Source organism: Amborella trichopoda, chromosome 7, assembly GCF_054954075.1.
Source record: "Amborella trichopoda isolate Santa Cruz 75 chromosome 7, AtrichopodaSantaCruz75HAP2 v2.0, whole genome shotgun sequence".
Lineage (NCBI taxonomy): Eukaryota > Viridiplantae > Streptophyta > Magnoliopsida > Amborellales > Amborellaceae > Amborella > Amborella trichopoda.
This window is the reverse complement of record NC_142342.1, coordinates 20,441,615-20,455,410: the sequence shown is the minus strand read 5'-3', so window position 1 is coordinate 20,455,410 and position 13,796 is coordinate 20,441,615. Positions and strand designations below refer to the sequence as shown.

The 13,796-nt window shown below is 37.2% G+C and overlaps 1 protein-coding gene across 2 annotated transcripts; it reads left to right on the top strand.

The window, feature by feature from the left end:
- Positions 1-817: 817 nt before the first annotated feature.
- Positions 818-10,224, top strand: LOC18441094 (serine carboxypeptidase-like). Of its 2 annotated transcripts, none has more exons than XR_016059811.1 (9): positions 818-1,175; positions 3,307-3,475; positions 4,415-4,534; positions 6,991-7,134; positions 7,216-7,377; positions 8,823-8,911; positions 9,254-9,512; positions 9,744-9,877; positions 9,957-10,224. XR_016059811.1 is itself a non-coding variant. In XM_006851227.4 (9 exons), the coding sequence occupies exons 1-9, from the start codon at positions 859-861 to the stop codon at positions 10,077-10,079; spliced, it is 1,506 nt and encodes a 501-aa protein (XP_006851290.2). In that variant the 5' UTR covers positions 818-858; the 3' UTR covers positions 10,080-10,224. The 2 variants fall into 2 exon arrangements, 1 of the variants encoding a protein (XP_006851290.2); XM_006851227.4 differs by having other exon boundaries at positions 7,227-7,377.
- Positions 10,225-13,796: the final 3,572 nt, after the last annotated feature.

The following is a 13,796-nucleotide window of genomic DNA, read 5'->3' as shown; positions in this document are numbered from 1 at the left end:
AATTTTGGGATATTGATTTTAATATCAAAATTAGTTGCTTTATAGAATGTCGATTTGGCTTGTTAATTTCTTCATTACGCTCGAAATTAACACTATGGGTTTGTCATAGAATTACTTGTGCAAGATGAATGTGGTTGCGAGCACCTTCTTCACAATGAAGAATGTTCTCCAACCGTTTCAACATCTGATTCATCTCTTAATTCATTAGTAATTCAGTTCAAAAACCCTCTAGGGCTTTAGTCAAATTTTTTATAGCTTGTATCCAATGATCTTCTAAGCTTTTAGTGGCATTGTAAAACAAGCCGGATATCTTTAGCCAAATTTTCTATAGTTTCAGTCAAATTTTCTATAGATTCTATCCAATGATCATCTACAGCAGGAAGATGATTACCTTTTAGTGGCATTGTAAAACAAACCAGACATCTCTGGATGTTAGTTGCTCAATCTAACTTGCTCTTTGTAGATCTAATTTGCTCAGATCTAACTTGTTTTGATACCAATTATCTTAGCTCACTCAAAAAACAAAAAAAATAATAAAAAAAATAAAAATAAAAAAAAAAATTTAAAATAACCCTAATTTTATTTGCATCAACCGTCGCTCTTTTGCGTCTCCCAAAATCTCCTCTCTCTCTCTCTCTCTCGGTTATTGCCCTTATCTTACCTTCAAGGTTCAAGCCATTAAAACTTGCCCCTCGTATCTTTCTTGTACACTACCCCTTTTTCTGTTTCACTCCCGATTTACCAGGATTGTTAGTTGTGAGTTGCGACGATCTCTCTCTGGCTCCTATAAAGCATATACCAAAGCGCTCCTCTCTCTCTCACTCTAAAAATCAAAACTGAAATCAAGTTGCTTTCCCAATGGGCACCAGAGGAGCCCTCACTCTTGCTTCTTTCTTTCTCTCTCTATTCCTTCTCCTGCGTTCTTCTTCTTCAGCTTTTGATCTTAGCCTCCCTTCAGATGCGAGTTTTCCGCGTCCTCATGCAGAGAAATTGATAAGGGAATTGAACCTCTTACCCTCTGTTGCAGAGCCTGAGCCTCATGAAGTGGGGGCTTCTATGCCACGCCTTGTAGAGAAGAGGTTCGTATGGCCTGGAATTGTGGGGGATGCTGTGTCTGTTGAAGAGCTAGGTCACCATGCCGGATACTACAGCCTTCAGCACACTCATGCTGCCAAGTACGCACCATTCATCGTTTCTCTACTTTCCTCTTTTTTATTGTTTTCTTCTGTCTGATATTGCAATTTGCAATTCCCTATTTTCCCTTTCTGGTTTGCTTGATCCTTTTTTGGATGAGGTACTTTTCTTCATATGGGGTGAAACTACCATCTTTCATTTATGTGACAAGCACGATGCACAGTTTTTTTGGTTGATTGATGATCAGATGTTTATCAGTCACTCCATTGTGGATTCTTTCCCTACTTCACGAAATTCATTATGAATTGCTTTCCTAATTGACTTCTATTCATTTTGTTTCCTTATTAAACCTTGACAAAATAGGTATGTCACTCCTTTCAGTTAGGGCCGGCTTTTTGGCAACTCCACCTAAAAACATAGCTTTGATTTCTTTATCCTAAGAAAAAAGTATATATATATATATATATATGCTAAATCACTGTTCATTTACGCTTAAGGCCTTCCTCGATATATATATATATATATATATATATATATATATATATATGTATATACAGAAAAGTTTATATAGAGCCTAGGATCTAAACAATCAAATTAGAGCATGCCTCAAAAATTTCATTAGAAGAGGTTGTTTTGATGTTCAAATATCATCAAATTGACCATCTCCACGTCAAGATGCATGGATATGAAAAAAAAATAGATTTCAGGTTTTGAAAATAGTGTATCTTGTAATGCATTTTTGGACTGTCAATTTTCAAGATTTTTAAGTTTTCATAGATCTGCTCGATCTACGCTATTTTTTAAACTTTAAATTTTGTAACTAAATATAAAAATATATTTTAAGGCTATCACAAAAAATTTCAGCATTGAAATCATATTTCTCGACATTATTTGAAGCTGAGCTCTAATTTGATTGTTTAGAGCCTCGGCTCTATACAAACCGCACTCATATATATATATATATATATATATATATATATATATATATATATATATCTACGTCAATACGCGAAAGTGAATAGTGATTTTGCCTACCCTCATCACCATCGAAACTTCATCGCACGGTCACAGTTATCCAGTTATATTTCAATTTTCATTTTTTTTTACTAATAGGAATGATCAAAAATTTGGAGCGTGTATATGTCTTAGTGAGGCGCACCTAATAAAAATACGAAAAAAATAATTCGCAAAATATAAATTGATCAAAATACCCTAGAAAGATTTTGGTGGTATATCGATCAATTTATAGTTTGCGAATTATTCTTTTCATATTTTTATTAGGTGTGCCTCCCTAAGATGTACACACGCTCCAAATTTCAAGTAATTTGGATTTATAGAAAAAAAATGAAAATTGAAATACTACAGGACAACTGTGACCGTACGATGAAGTTTGGATGGTGATGTGTTCATTTCCGCCTATAGGCATTGGGAAGAGTTTTCCTATATATATATAAAGATATATATATGGGTGTGGTTTCCATTAGGTTGGTTTCCATAAGGTTGCAACCTTAAACAATCCAATTAAGGCGCACCTTCAAATTTTATCATAACATATAATTCTGATGTAAAATATTCTTAGGATTATCTCAAAATCTATTTTTATATCTAATTATAAAATTTTAAATTCTAAAAATGGTTAAAATCAAGTAGATTTATAAACATATGAAAATTTTGAAAATGGACGGTCTAGATAATATGTTGTAAGATGCACTGTTTATGAGTCTCAAAATCTTTTTATTTTTCATATTCATACATCTCGATGTCGAGATGTTCAATCAGAAGGTTTTTCCAACATTAAAACAACTTTTTCCGTGGATTTTTGAGGTGCATCTGTAGTTAGACATTTTAAGGTTGCAACCTTATATAAACTTTTTCTATATATATATATATATATATATATATATATATATATATATAAAAGAAAGGCAAACATAGAGCTTCTCCATTCTTAAATACACGAAATTCGCATTGCACATGGTTTAAATGGAAATTTTAAAGTTTCGCTTTGAGTTGCTCACCTCGATTTGTGTCCAAATGGGCTACATTTTCATAGTAATGTGGCCATAACATTTGGCCTTTTGTTTTTCTTTTCTATTTTCTTCAGCACCTCTTGAGCCATGAATTGCATATTCCTTTTGCTTATTTTAAAATAGTTTCCTTTTCTATCTGTAGGATGTTCTACTTCTTCTTTGAATCCCGGGGTAGCAAGGACGATCCTATTGTCATATGGTTGACTGGAGGTCCTGGATGCAGCAGCGAGTTAGCGGTTTTTTACGAAAATGGGCCATTCAGTATAGCAAAGAACTTATCCCTTTTGTGGAATGACTATGGTTGGGACAAGGTATTAATGTTTTGTTCTTCTTGTCATATACATGAGCGAAATGTAATGGTCATTCAAATTTATGACCTATTTTGTCGGTTTTCAAGTTCTAGGGCACTGTCTTCATTTTGGAAACATTTTTGCACTTACAATTGAGTTGGGTTTATAGTTTCATCATCATTTGAGCTGTTTTCGATGTGGCTTAATGCTTATGCTTATTATTCTAGAAGGTCAAGAGATGCACAATGGAATAGCAATGTCCACTGCATTTTCAACTGATGCTTAATTTGATGGACTTGATTCTGGCATCCTTATGTTTTATGTGTAGACAATGGTGATTAATTTTCTTCAGTCTTACTTGTGTTCTTCAATTCAATCTATATATGTTATTCCATGCTATTGTATTAACTATTTAAAAATTGCTGTTCCTGACATGACATGGCATCTTGCAAAGAGAATTTCTAATAAGACACCAAATGGTGACTCTTTGAGAAATGCTGTTTGGGCATATTTTTTATTACTGTAGCAATCAACATTAAGAAATTGGTGTTCTATGGTTAAACAAATTTTGCTTATTGACATGTAGTGACCATGGACAATGAAGCCAAAAACCTAGAAGTTTTTTAGACCTATGAAATTGAGGAGTCACAGAAGTAAATGCTTGTCTGACTTCCAACTATATGTGCCCGTATGCCATCATTGAATAGTGGGCTCCTTAACATTGAATTATCTAAGAGTCTAAGGCAGCTTTATTTTCTGCATTGCTTTCTATATGTATGTTTCTCTGATAGCAAATGCTTTTTATTTTATCCCATATTAAAGCAATTTTATTCCATATTAAAGCAATGTGAATATGTAGATGTTGATTCTTTCATATCAGAATCTCTGCTCAGACATAATCTCTCATTTACTTTTTCCTGTGGTAGAAAGATTCGGCATCTTATTCGTTTCTTTTTGCAGATGTCAAATCTTATATATGTCGACCAACCAACTGGAACTGGTTTTAGCTACACCACAGACAAAAGAGACCTTCGCCACAATGAGAAAGGAGTCAGTGATGATCTATATGACTTCTTGCAGGTACTGAATCTTGTCACGAGACATGTTCAAATGTTTAGCATGCGCATCATTTTTTTGAAAGAAAATCTATTGAACATCTTCGTACTAATGGCAAACTATACGCGATCTTCTCTACACCAGAACTGAAAATATGTTTCATATATGCATACAACGTTCGCAACAAACTAATAAGAATGATCCAGGTTCAATTTAGTTCCAAAAAAGAGGACAGATATATATCAACATGGATAATGGGAAATCAGAAATAATTGTGGTGTAGAAAAAGGAGTACAGTAATACATAAGAAATTTCCAATAAGTTGGAAGCCAATTAAAATTGGAACTATTTTTTCCCATTAACTGATCACTTTTTTGTGTTCTAGCTTTATAATTCCACTCCATTCTTTTCTTTTCTTTTTTCCCTTGGAATAAAGTTGACAATATAATGTTAAGATAAAGTGGGTTTCTAGGGGTGCATGTAAGATTTTCTGAGTTTGGCAGGGTACTGCAGGGTGAGATGCTGTTATCTTGCAAACTGGATGCCTGGTATTTCACCATGTGGGTGAGACCAAGGGGTAGGTTTTCTAGATTAGACCTGGAATATGAAATATTGTTTGAATTCATACACTGAATCTTGTGGGAATCAACAGAACTTTGAACAAATATTTTTCGTCTTGAGTTTTAAATTTGGCTTGACATGATGATTTTTCATCTGGGATTGCTGTATGTTTGGGATCTACCTCTTTCTTCCGTTAGCATTGCTTAAGATGACATCCTTTCTCCCACAGCAATTTTGGCCCCCAAAATTCGGTGTTTGTTTTGTTTCCAGACCTCTGTTTGCTTGCTGTCTGGATTATGCTCCTCGCGGCCACTCTTGTATTCCTCACTCTTGAAGTTTGGGTTTTCAAGAGAGCTTCTAGTAATCATTAGAGATGTGGATCAGGAATGAAAACTGGTCAATGGAACCTGGGATCAGGTGAAGAGAGCCGAAGGAGCTCCCATTCACCTTCTTGGAACCCCCCCATGGATTGCCCATATGTTTGGAACTTGAAAATGTTGATGTGCCAAGCGTGCAGTGAGATCCCATTTACATTAATCCACATTTTCTTAATCCTTGAAGCTCCCACGGAAGGGTCCATGGCCACAGCTCAAGTCTCACCCATTTGAATTATTAAGTTTCTGAACTAAGAGCACCCTGCACCTCCTTCTATAGGGTCTGCAAAAAATTTGAGGTGGCTTCCATAGGTTTCTGCCCCATTCCATGATTCCTCTGGTGTCATTTCTCGAAGGGGGAAGAAACCGACCGGAGAGAATCTTGAGAGGGCCCAGCTTTCTGCTAGAACTTCTTCTCCCATATTGATAGTTGGGACCTCCACTGGATTTGATACTTGTTTGAGGAGGTGAGAGGGAGTGTGTTGAGCTGGGCTGCAAAACCATGCCAGCAGTGTAGCCTGAGGACCAAGGTGTGATCCAGGGGCTGGTAGTGCCATCCATATCTGTCTATGATGGGCTAAACAAGATTATGGTATATCTGATGGTTTCTCCTGGGGTCTAACAGGGGATTTTTCTTAGATATTGGAGATTCTGGACGTCAACTCCTATGTTCTGTCTGATTTTGTGTTCATCTTGGTCATAATATTTTGGTTAGGTGGGGGACTGGGTAGTTTGTACCCTCTGGCTGGCCAGGGATTCAACTTTTAAGGATAGGGCTTAATAGGGGTTACCCCAGGAAGGTAGCGGGGGGGGGGGGGGAAAGTGGCTGGGGTTTACCTAATGTAAGGAGATATCCTGGTAAGGGCCTTTGGGTCTATGCCATGGATGATTTGCCAAGAATATAATCTCATCTCACTCTACAAAAAGAAAAACAACCAATACTCATCACTATCATTAGAGCCTTTGTTGGGGTCGGCTACATGAATCCTGATCCGTCATTTTGTTTTATTAAGGGCCATACCTTCAGTGAGGCGACAAGTTCCCATACCTTTTCTCACCACTTCCAACCATGTCCTTTTGGGCCTACCCCTTGTCCCTTTTGAGTCTTCCACTTGAACTAACTCGCACCTCCTAACAGGTGTTGTACTGGGTCTGTGTTGTACATGGCTAGCCCACCTAAGTCTACTTTTTCTCATCTTATCTCCTATTGGTGCTACACCTAAATTCTCGTGAATGTATTCATTTTGAATTATATCCCTTCTGCATTAATTAAATCAGCATCTCATTTTTACTGATATGAGTTTCATTGTCTTTACCTGACTTATCCAAGCAACAATAATTTCCTATACAATTTATTTTTTTTGTTTTCTCCATCAAATTTTACTCATTTACTTCTGAAAGAGAGAGGCTCCATGTAAATCCTCATTGTTCTAAAAATCAAAGTATTGCCAGCATTCTTTTGGATTACAAGAGGAAAGTTCGGAGTTGTGTATTTATTGAGGACTTATGCTTATACTGCTTCTTGTTCATGTACTTTTACAACAGGCCTTCTTCAAGGAACATCCTCAGTATGCAAAGAATGATTTGTTTATTACTGGTGAGTCATATGCAGGACATTACATTCCGGCATTTGCTAGTCGTGTTCATCAAGGAAACAAAGCTAAAGAAGGTATTCATATAAATTTGAAGGTATGTCACTTTTATCAGTGGATACAAATTTTTGCTTTTTTTGTTATTTCTTGTTCTCTTGAGTTGAAGCAAAACAAACAGATAAATTGCAGGGATTTGCAATCGGTAATGGACTCACAGACCCTGCCATTCAGTACAGAGCATATACTGATTATGCTCTTGAAATGGGACTCATCCAAGAATCCGACTATAAGAGAATTAATAGGTTCCTACCAGCATGTGAATTGGCGATAAAACTCTGCGGTAATTTTATTTTATTTTCTATGAATCATTCATCCTTTTGAGATGGACTTTGTTTAAGTTATAGTGCTAGACATTTGTTCATATACCAATGTGGTTTCTTAATATCTGACACCGGGCACATGTGTTCTGCTAATTATATAAAGGAAGAAAGAGAAAAAGACAATGAGGAAAAGTCCATGCACATTTACCAACTTGATAAGATAGAAACAAAGAAATAATTATTCGTTTTGCAATCATCTAGTAAGGAACGTGGAGGTAATAACTTGTAGAAATAGTAAGAGATAACTACCACTTAAGTGTAATAGACACAGCAAGAAAGAGCTAAAGATTTATCTGATATCAAATGTAAAAAAGACATTTTAAAAGGATCATGTGCTAAATACAGTAAGCGAAAATGGTTGTCAGCGATTTTGAATTGGAATTCTGTAAACAGAAGAGGGCAGAAGGCTCTGCGTTTTAGTAGCAGCACTAATAATGTACTAGTAATTGTTATTGTTTGTGTCTGTATCAAGGAGGAAGGGTGGTACCTTATCATGATGTATTGGCAGTTATAAATTATGATCATTTGGAAAGGGACTGCCTGTTGGGGAATGTTTTGTTTGTTCAAGTTCTTTTTACGTTTTTGGTTATCGAAAAAAGAGTTTGGGGAAGAAGCATTTGTTAGATTCATCGATCCAAGCCACTGATTGTTGAACTCCAGACTCCAAATCGATTCTAACCATATGAAGAAAGAATTATTCCAAGTTTGAGGAATAACTTTCTTGCTAGCCCAAAACTCCAAAAGAAATTTGTCCGTTCATATAAATCATTCTGTTTATTAAAAAAAAAATCAGTGTTTTCATTGCTTCGACTAGAAGAAGCCCCCTCCAGTGCAGCAATTCCACAACCTATATTCTCATTCTCAAACATTTGTATGTGGACATCATATTACATTTACACCATATTTTGCAGACATTTAATTTCATTGAGATATATTACTCGGTGGTACAGGGGCATCTAGTTGTCAAAAGGAAACTGCAGCAGAGGTTGGACCAAATGAACTCCATTTCATGTTAAAACAGTAATCACCCATATAGGCTCCACTTTTACTGATATCCTGATCCCCTTGAGTTGGTAGTTTATTTTCCTAGAGTCCTTTTCATTGCATGATCATGTCATTGATTTGGCTAGCTTATTATATTTACGTTCTTTATTTTCTGTTAAAGTCGTTATTTCTTTTCTAATTTAATTTCTTGAAGCTACCTGCTTCTACTGTGACTATCTGCACTTATCTCTTGCTTCTGGCTGCATACGATGAAACAAATTTCATGCATAAAAATGTTGCTTTATGATTGTTGAGATTTTCTTAACTGAAAAGTGCATTTGGCTTCTAAGTGACCCAGTAATGCCTGTCTATGAAGGTTCCTGAAATGGGTATTTGAATGTGGTCTGTTTGTTCTTTTTAGGAACTCAGGGGACCATCTCCTGCCTAGCATCATATCTGGTTTGCAACTCCATCTTTAATTCAATCATGGGGATTGTCGGAAAAACAAATGTAAGTATGCATCAGTTTCTAAAGCCATGGGACTTGGTTAGGAGTCGCCAGAGTCCCAAGCCCAAGTGACCCAGCCCGACTTGGGTGTGTCCCGAGTCGGACTGGTTATTTTTTGACAAAGAAAATTGAGATAAGAGGGTAGGCTGAGGGGTGGTTCTGAAGTTCTCCCCCGTAACCTCAGGGTCTCTGGGCTGACTTGAATGAGAACCGAGTTGGCCCTTAAAATTTCTAATCACCGACCAGCATTGCTGGTGGTCTTTTATATCATGCCTATAATTGCTTTGTCGTGTGATTCTCTGGAGTTCAATGCTAATCTTTGTTTCCTTCAATGGTTTCAAACAGTACTATGACATAAGGAAGCAGTGTGAAGGGAGCCTTTGCTATGATTTCTCGAATATGGAGAAATTTTTAAATAAGAAATCTGTTAGGGATGCTCTTGGAGTTGGGGATATCCAATTTGTGTCATGTAGCCCCACTGTTTATGAAGCCATGCTTACAGACTGGATGAGGAACCTTGAAGTTGGTATCCCTGCACTACTAGAGGATGGAGTCAAGTTGCTTGTGTATGCTGGCGAATATGACCTTATATGCAATTGGCTTGGTAAGCATGGTCTCCTACATTGCATATATCCTTCCGACGTGTTTGTTAGCCAACTTGTTCAATCTAGCACTCATAATTGATATTTTGGAGATTAACTTTTGCTTTTCGTCTATGATAGGCATTTAATGCATAATTTGAAGTACTCGTAAACTGATATTTTGGAGATTTTTTATTTTGGTGTATAACATTCATTAGGGAACAATTTGAAAGAGTTGTGCTCTTTCTTTTTAGGAAATTCGCGATGGGTGCATTCCATGGAATGGTCAGGTCAGCAGCAGTTTGTTGCGTCATCCACTATTCCTTTCGTGGTTGATGGCTCAGAAGCAGGACAATTAAAAACCTATGGGAATCTAAGTTTCCTTAAGGTCCCTCTCCTCCACCTGTCACCTGTCCCTCCCCCCCCTCCCCCATCCCTTCTGTTTCTCATGAAGTATGTTTTTTCAGGTTCATGATGCCGGTCACATGGTTCCAATGGATCAGCCCAAGGCTGCTCTGGAGATGTTGAAAAGATGGATTCATGGGCACATGGCTGAAGATGGAAAAGTGCGTTTGGTTGCTGATTTCTAAGTATTTTGGAGCTCCGAAATGGAGTATGTTTGTGAACTGAATTCCTTGGGACAGGCGCATGTTTCCACTCTCAATATTTAAAAAAAAAGGGACAGTGGACTGGATGTATGTAAATATTTTCTAAATAGTGGTCTGTGCTTTGCAAGTTCTAGTGGTACTGCGATTTTCCTCCTATTAGACGTTATTGTGTGTTGGCTATAGGAGATCAGGACTGAAATCTATGAATGGTACAATTTGAAAGGAAAAAAAATGCAAAAAGATCATTTACCTTAGGTACAAAAGGTCACAATAATCTTCAGGTGTCAGATGTGAGGTTGGGTGGCCTGGGGTGCATTGTTCTACAAGTCCAAGAAAGTTCTTTTAGAACTTTGTGGCTCACTTAGCTGCCTCATTTAACATCTGATTGGGAAAATGACCTTCTTGTACCAAAGGCAGATGGTCTTATTGTATTCAGTCCCATTTTGAAGAGCTTCATTAGAAACTTAGCCAATGGAACAATGACTTTGCAGAATAAGGTATCAGTATTTCTTTTTCCAGCAGCCAAGTTTCTATAAATGGCAGAGGAAATGAAATTGTGCATTATTCATTTAAAAATGCTATTATGAGATGAGATTGGTTTTGAATCCAAAGGTTTCGTGTTTCTCAATATTACTTCTCCCCTCAAGTGCAGGTAGGTTGATGGTTGAAAATATTTTATAAAAGAAAAGATATCAATCTAGCCTTATCCCCCTGGCCAATTCTTTGATTCAATTGCTCTACTTGTTGGATGCATGGGGGAGAGGGTAAAGGACTCCTTTTGATGAAATAACTCATTTGTCTTAGTCTGAACAAAACATTGGATTATGTGTGTAAATACAAAAATGTTATGCAAAAAGGTGGGGTTTGTTATAAAGGATGTGTGGTAAGCAAAATGCCTCCTTAGGAGGCTGAACTGAAAATGCATCTTGTGGGTCCTGCTTTGGTTTAGAGAATCCATAGAACATTTGCTTTCTGCACGAGTGAGTGCCTGAAGGAATTTCAACGGGAGGAATTAATTATATGTTTTATTTGAGCACTCTTCTGTTCAGCTCCAATCTCTGTCGAACACTTCGAGGCCACAGAGTAAAGCTTGGGGTTGTAATTTTTTTGCATCCCCTCCAATAGGCCTCGAGTATGTGAGGTTTCAAATGGGGACTTTGAAAACCACTTGGTAGGGAACCTTTTGAAATGGGTTTCATTAAGAATATTGGGTAAGTTTGCCTTAACCAAAGGACAAAAGCAGCAGCACTAACTCTCTCTTCAAACTTTTCAACAACCCATCCCAGAGGGCTTTCTAGGTTTACCTATGCAGAGCAGGTGGCCCAATATTTGATGGGTAACTCGTCTTTGGTACAATCGGTGTGCTTAGCATAGCTTTTGACATATTGGAGAGAGGCACAAACCTACACCCATGGACTCAGTTTTTGCCATGTTTGCTCTTTAACTAGTGGAGAGTTTGAAACACCTAATGAAGAGCCAAAGGTTCTCAGGCTTAGAGATAGTGGGAATCACAGAACACCAAGTTGTGTATTGGAGGTGGGATGTGCTTGGCTGAGCTCTAGAAGTGTATAAGCCCACGAGATAGGAGAAAGGAAGACCCCATGTCAAAGGCCCATCAAGAAAGGTAAAGAAGTAGCAATCCATTGATGTGAATGGAAAAAGAAGCCGAAAAGACGCACCCAAAATCCAGGACATGGTCCATGAGCCTCATCACTTGATCGAGAGTCCACATTTTGTGGGCAAAGTTCAGCTTGGCTTTGTGGGCGGTGTGGCAAATGACCATCTCTTTAGATGCTAATAAGGATCAAGGCAACATAAAAAAAATTGTCCGACACTCCAGGAAGATTTTTTTGACAGATTAAGGTTTGGGACTTTTTTTTATAGAAATAAGGTTTTGGACTGGCCTTCAAAATGTGATATTCGCATTATTTATTATGACAGTTTGAGGAAGACCGACCCAGTTTGCCTAACACTAGCTTATGGTTTACCATGTGTGTTATTGTTTAGGAAGAAATATAATTTTTTTAATTAAAAATTTGGTGGTGCAATTTTAAAAATTAATTTTTAACTATTGCCCATTTGTTCTTGTTGCATTGTGATTATGCTTCTTCATTATGGAGGTGGGTTTCCTCTAAACTACAGTGCCTCTGGGTTATATGTCGGATACCATCTCATAACTTTTTGTGTAAATGAGTTCTATGCCTTCTAATAGGATAGGTATGATTTTATGGAGGATAACAATTGGCAGGAACTTTGTGGCATATCCGGAAGGTATGCTATTTTAAAATCTATTATAGAGTGGGCCAGAGCCTTGGAGAGTTTTAAACATGCCCAGGGCGACGATTTCCTTAATAATTTTGGTAATCTTTTGAGGATAAAAAGACCTTTTTTTTTTTTTGGGACTAATATTCAATCTCTTTATTAATAGGCTAAAAATAGATTACATCATTAGAAATAGTAAAAGAAGAAAGATACTATTTGCTTCTCGATAAATGTGGGAAAAAGAAACGGATAAGTTGGCAATCACATTCAAGATCTGTAACCATAAAGACCGTAATTCCCACAGTACCCTCTGTTCCTTCTTGCACCATCTGATAGCATTTAAAGAATCCCCTTCAATCAGCAAGTTTGTACCAAAATTCCTCCCGGTGAAACTTTCCACTCCCTTTAGCAAAGCAGCAAGTTCCGCATAATTAGTCGTGGCAACACCGATTGGGCTTGCATATGTAAACAAAACATTCCCACAACAATCACATACAATGCCCCCTATACTTGTTGGTCCCAGATTCCTCAAAGAACTGACATCGAAGTTTAACTTAAAACTGCCTAGAGGTGGAGCATGCCACAATCCTTTAGGCTTGTTCGATTTAAAACCCATAGAGAAAGGGTTTGACAAATTTATCATGACATCAATCTTAGTAATACCCCACTCCTGCTTGGCCACAAACAGAGAAGACCAAATTGAAAGCTTAATTAAATGAATAAGCTTATCAACTAGCATTGCCATATCTTCAGAGGTTCTTCTGTTTCTCTCATTCCAAACCTCCTAAAGTATCATTCCTTTTGCTATTTTCCAAATCGTACTTCCTACCTTGGGGAGGGACGGAATACCGAATTACGAGACTATCCCAACTACCCTTTGAGGCAATACTAGTGAGAATCCGAGTTCACCAATTAGCCATTGCCAAATCCTCAGAGTAAAGGGACAATGAATCAACAGGTGGTCAACTAAATCCCCTTCCTTTTTAAAGAGCAAGCAAGCATTAGTTAAAAACTTAACCTTTTTTTGCAAATTATCAACGGTCAAGATTTTGTCTTGCGAGGCTAGTTAGATAAAGACTTATATTTTATGTGGTATTGGCCACTTTCAAATTTGTACAATATTAGAGAAGACCATCTCCATCTGTCATGGAAGAAAAGATTATAACATAATTTAATAGAAAGCATACCATCCTTTTCAATCTCCCAAACCAATATATCTTCCGACCCTAAATAAATATAAACTTTATCCAACAATTCCATCAATACGCACCATTGGGACAGGAGCACGTTGTTCAAACGTCTGTACATAAGGGGGATGTCCCATGAGAACATCTGACCTCGCATTTCAACAACATCACTAATATTATGATTAGGGCTACATACAATCCTAAAAAGGTCAGGAAAAACAGATTTTAGAGGATATTCCCCAAGCCATTT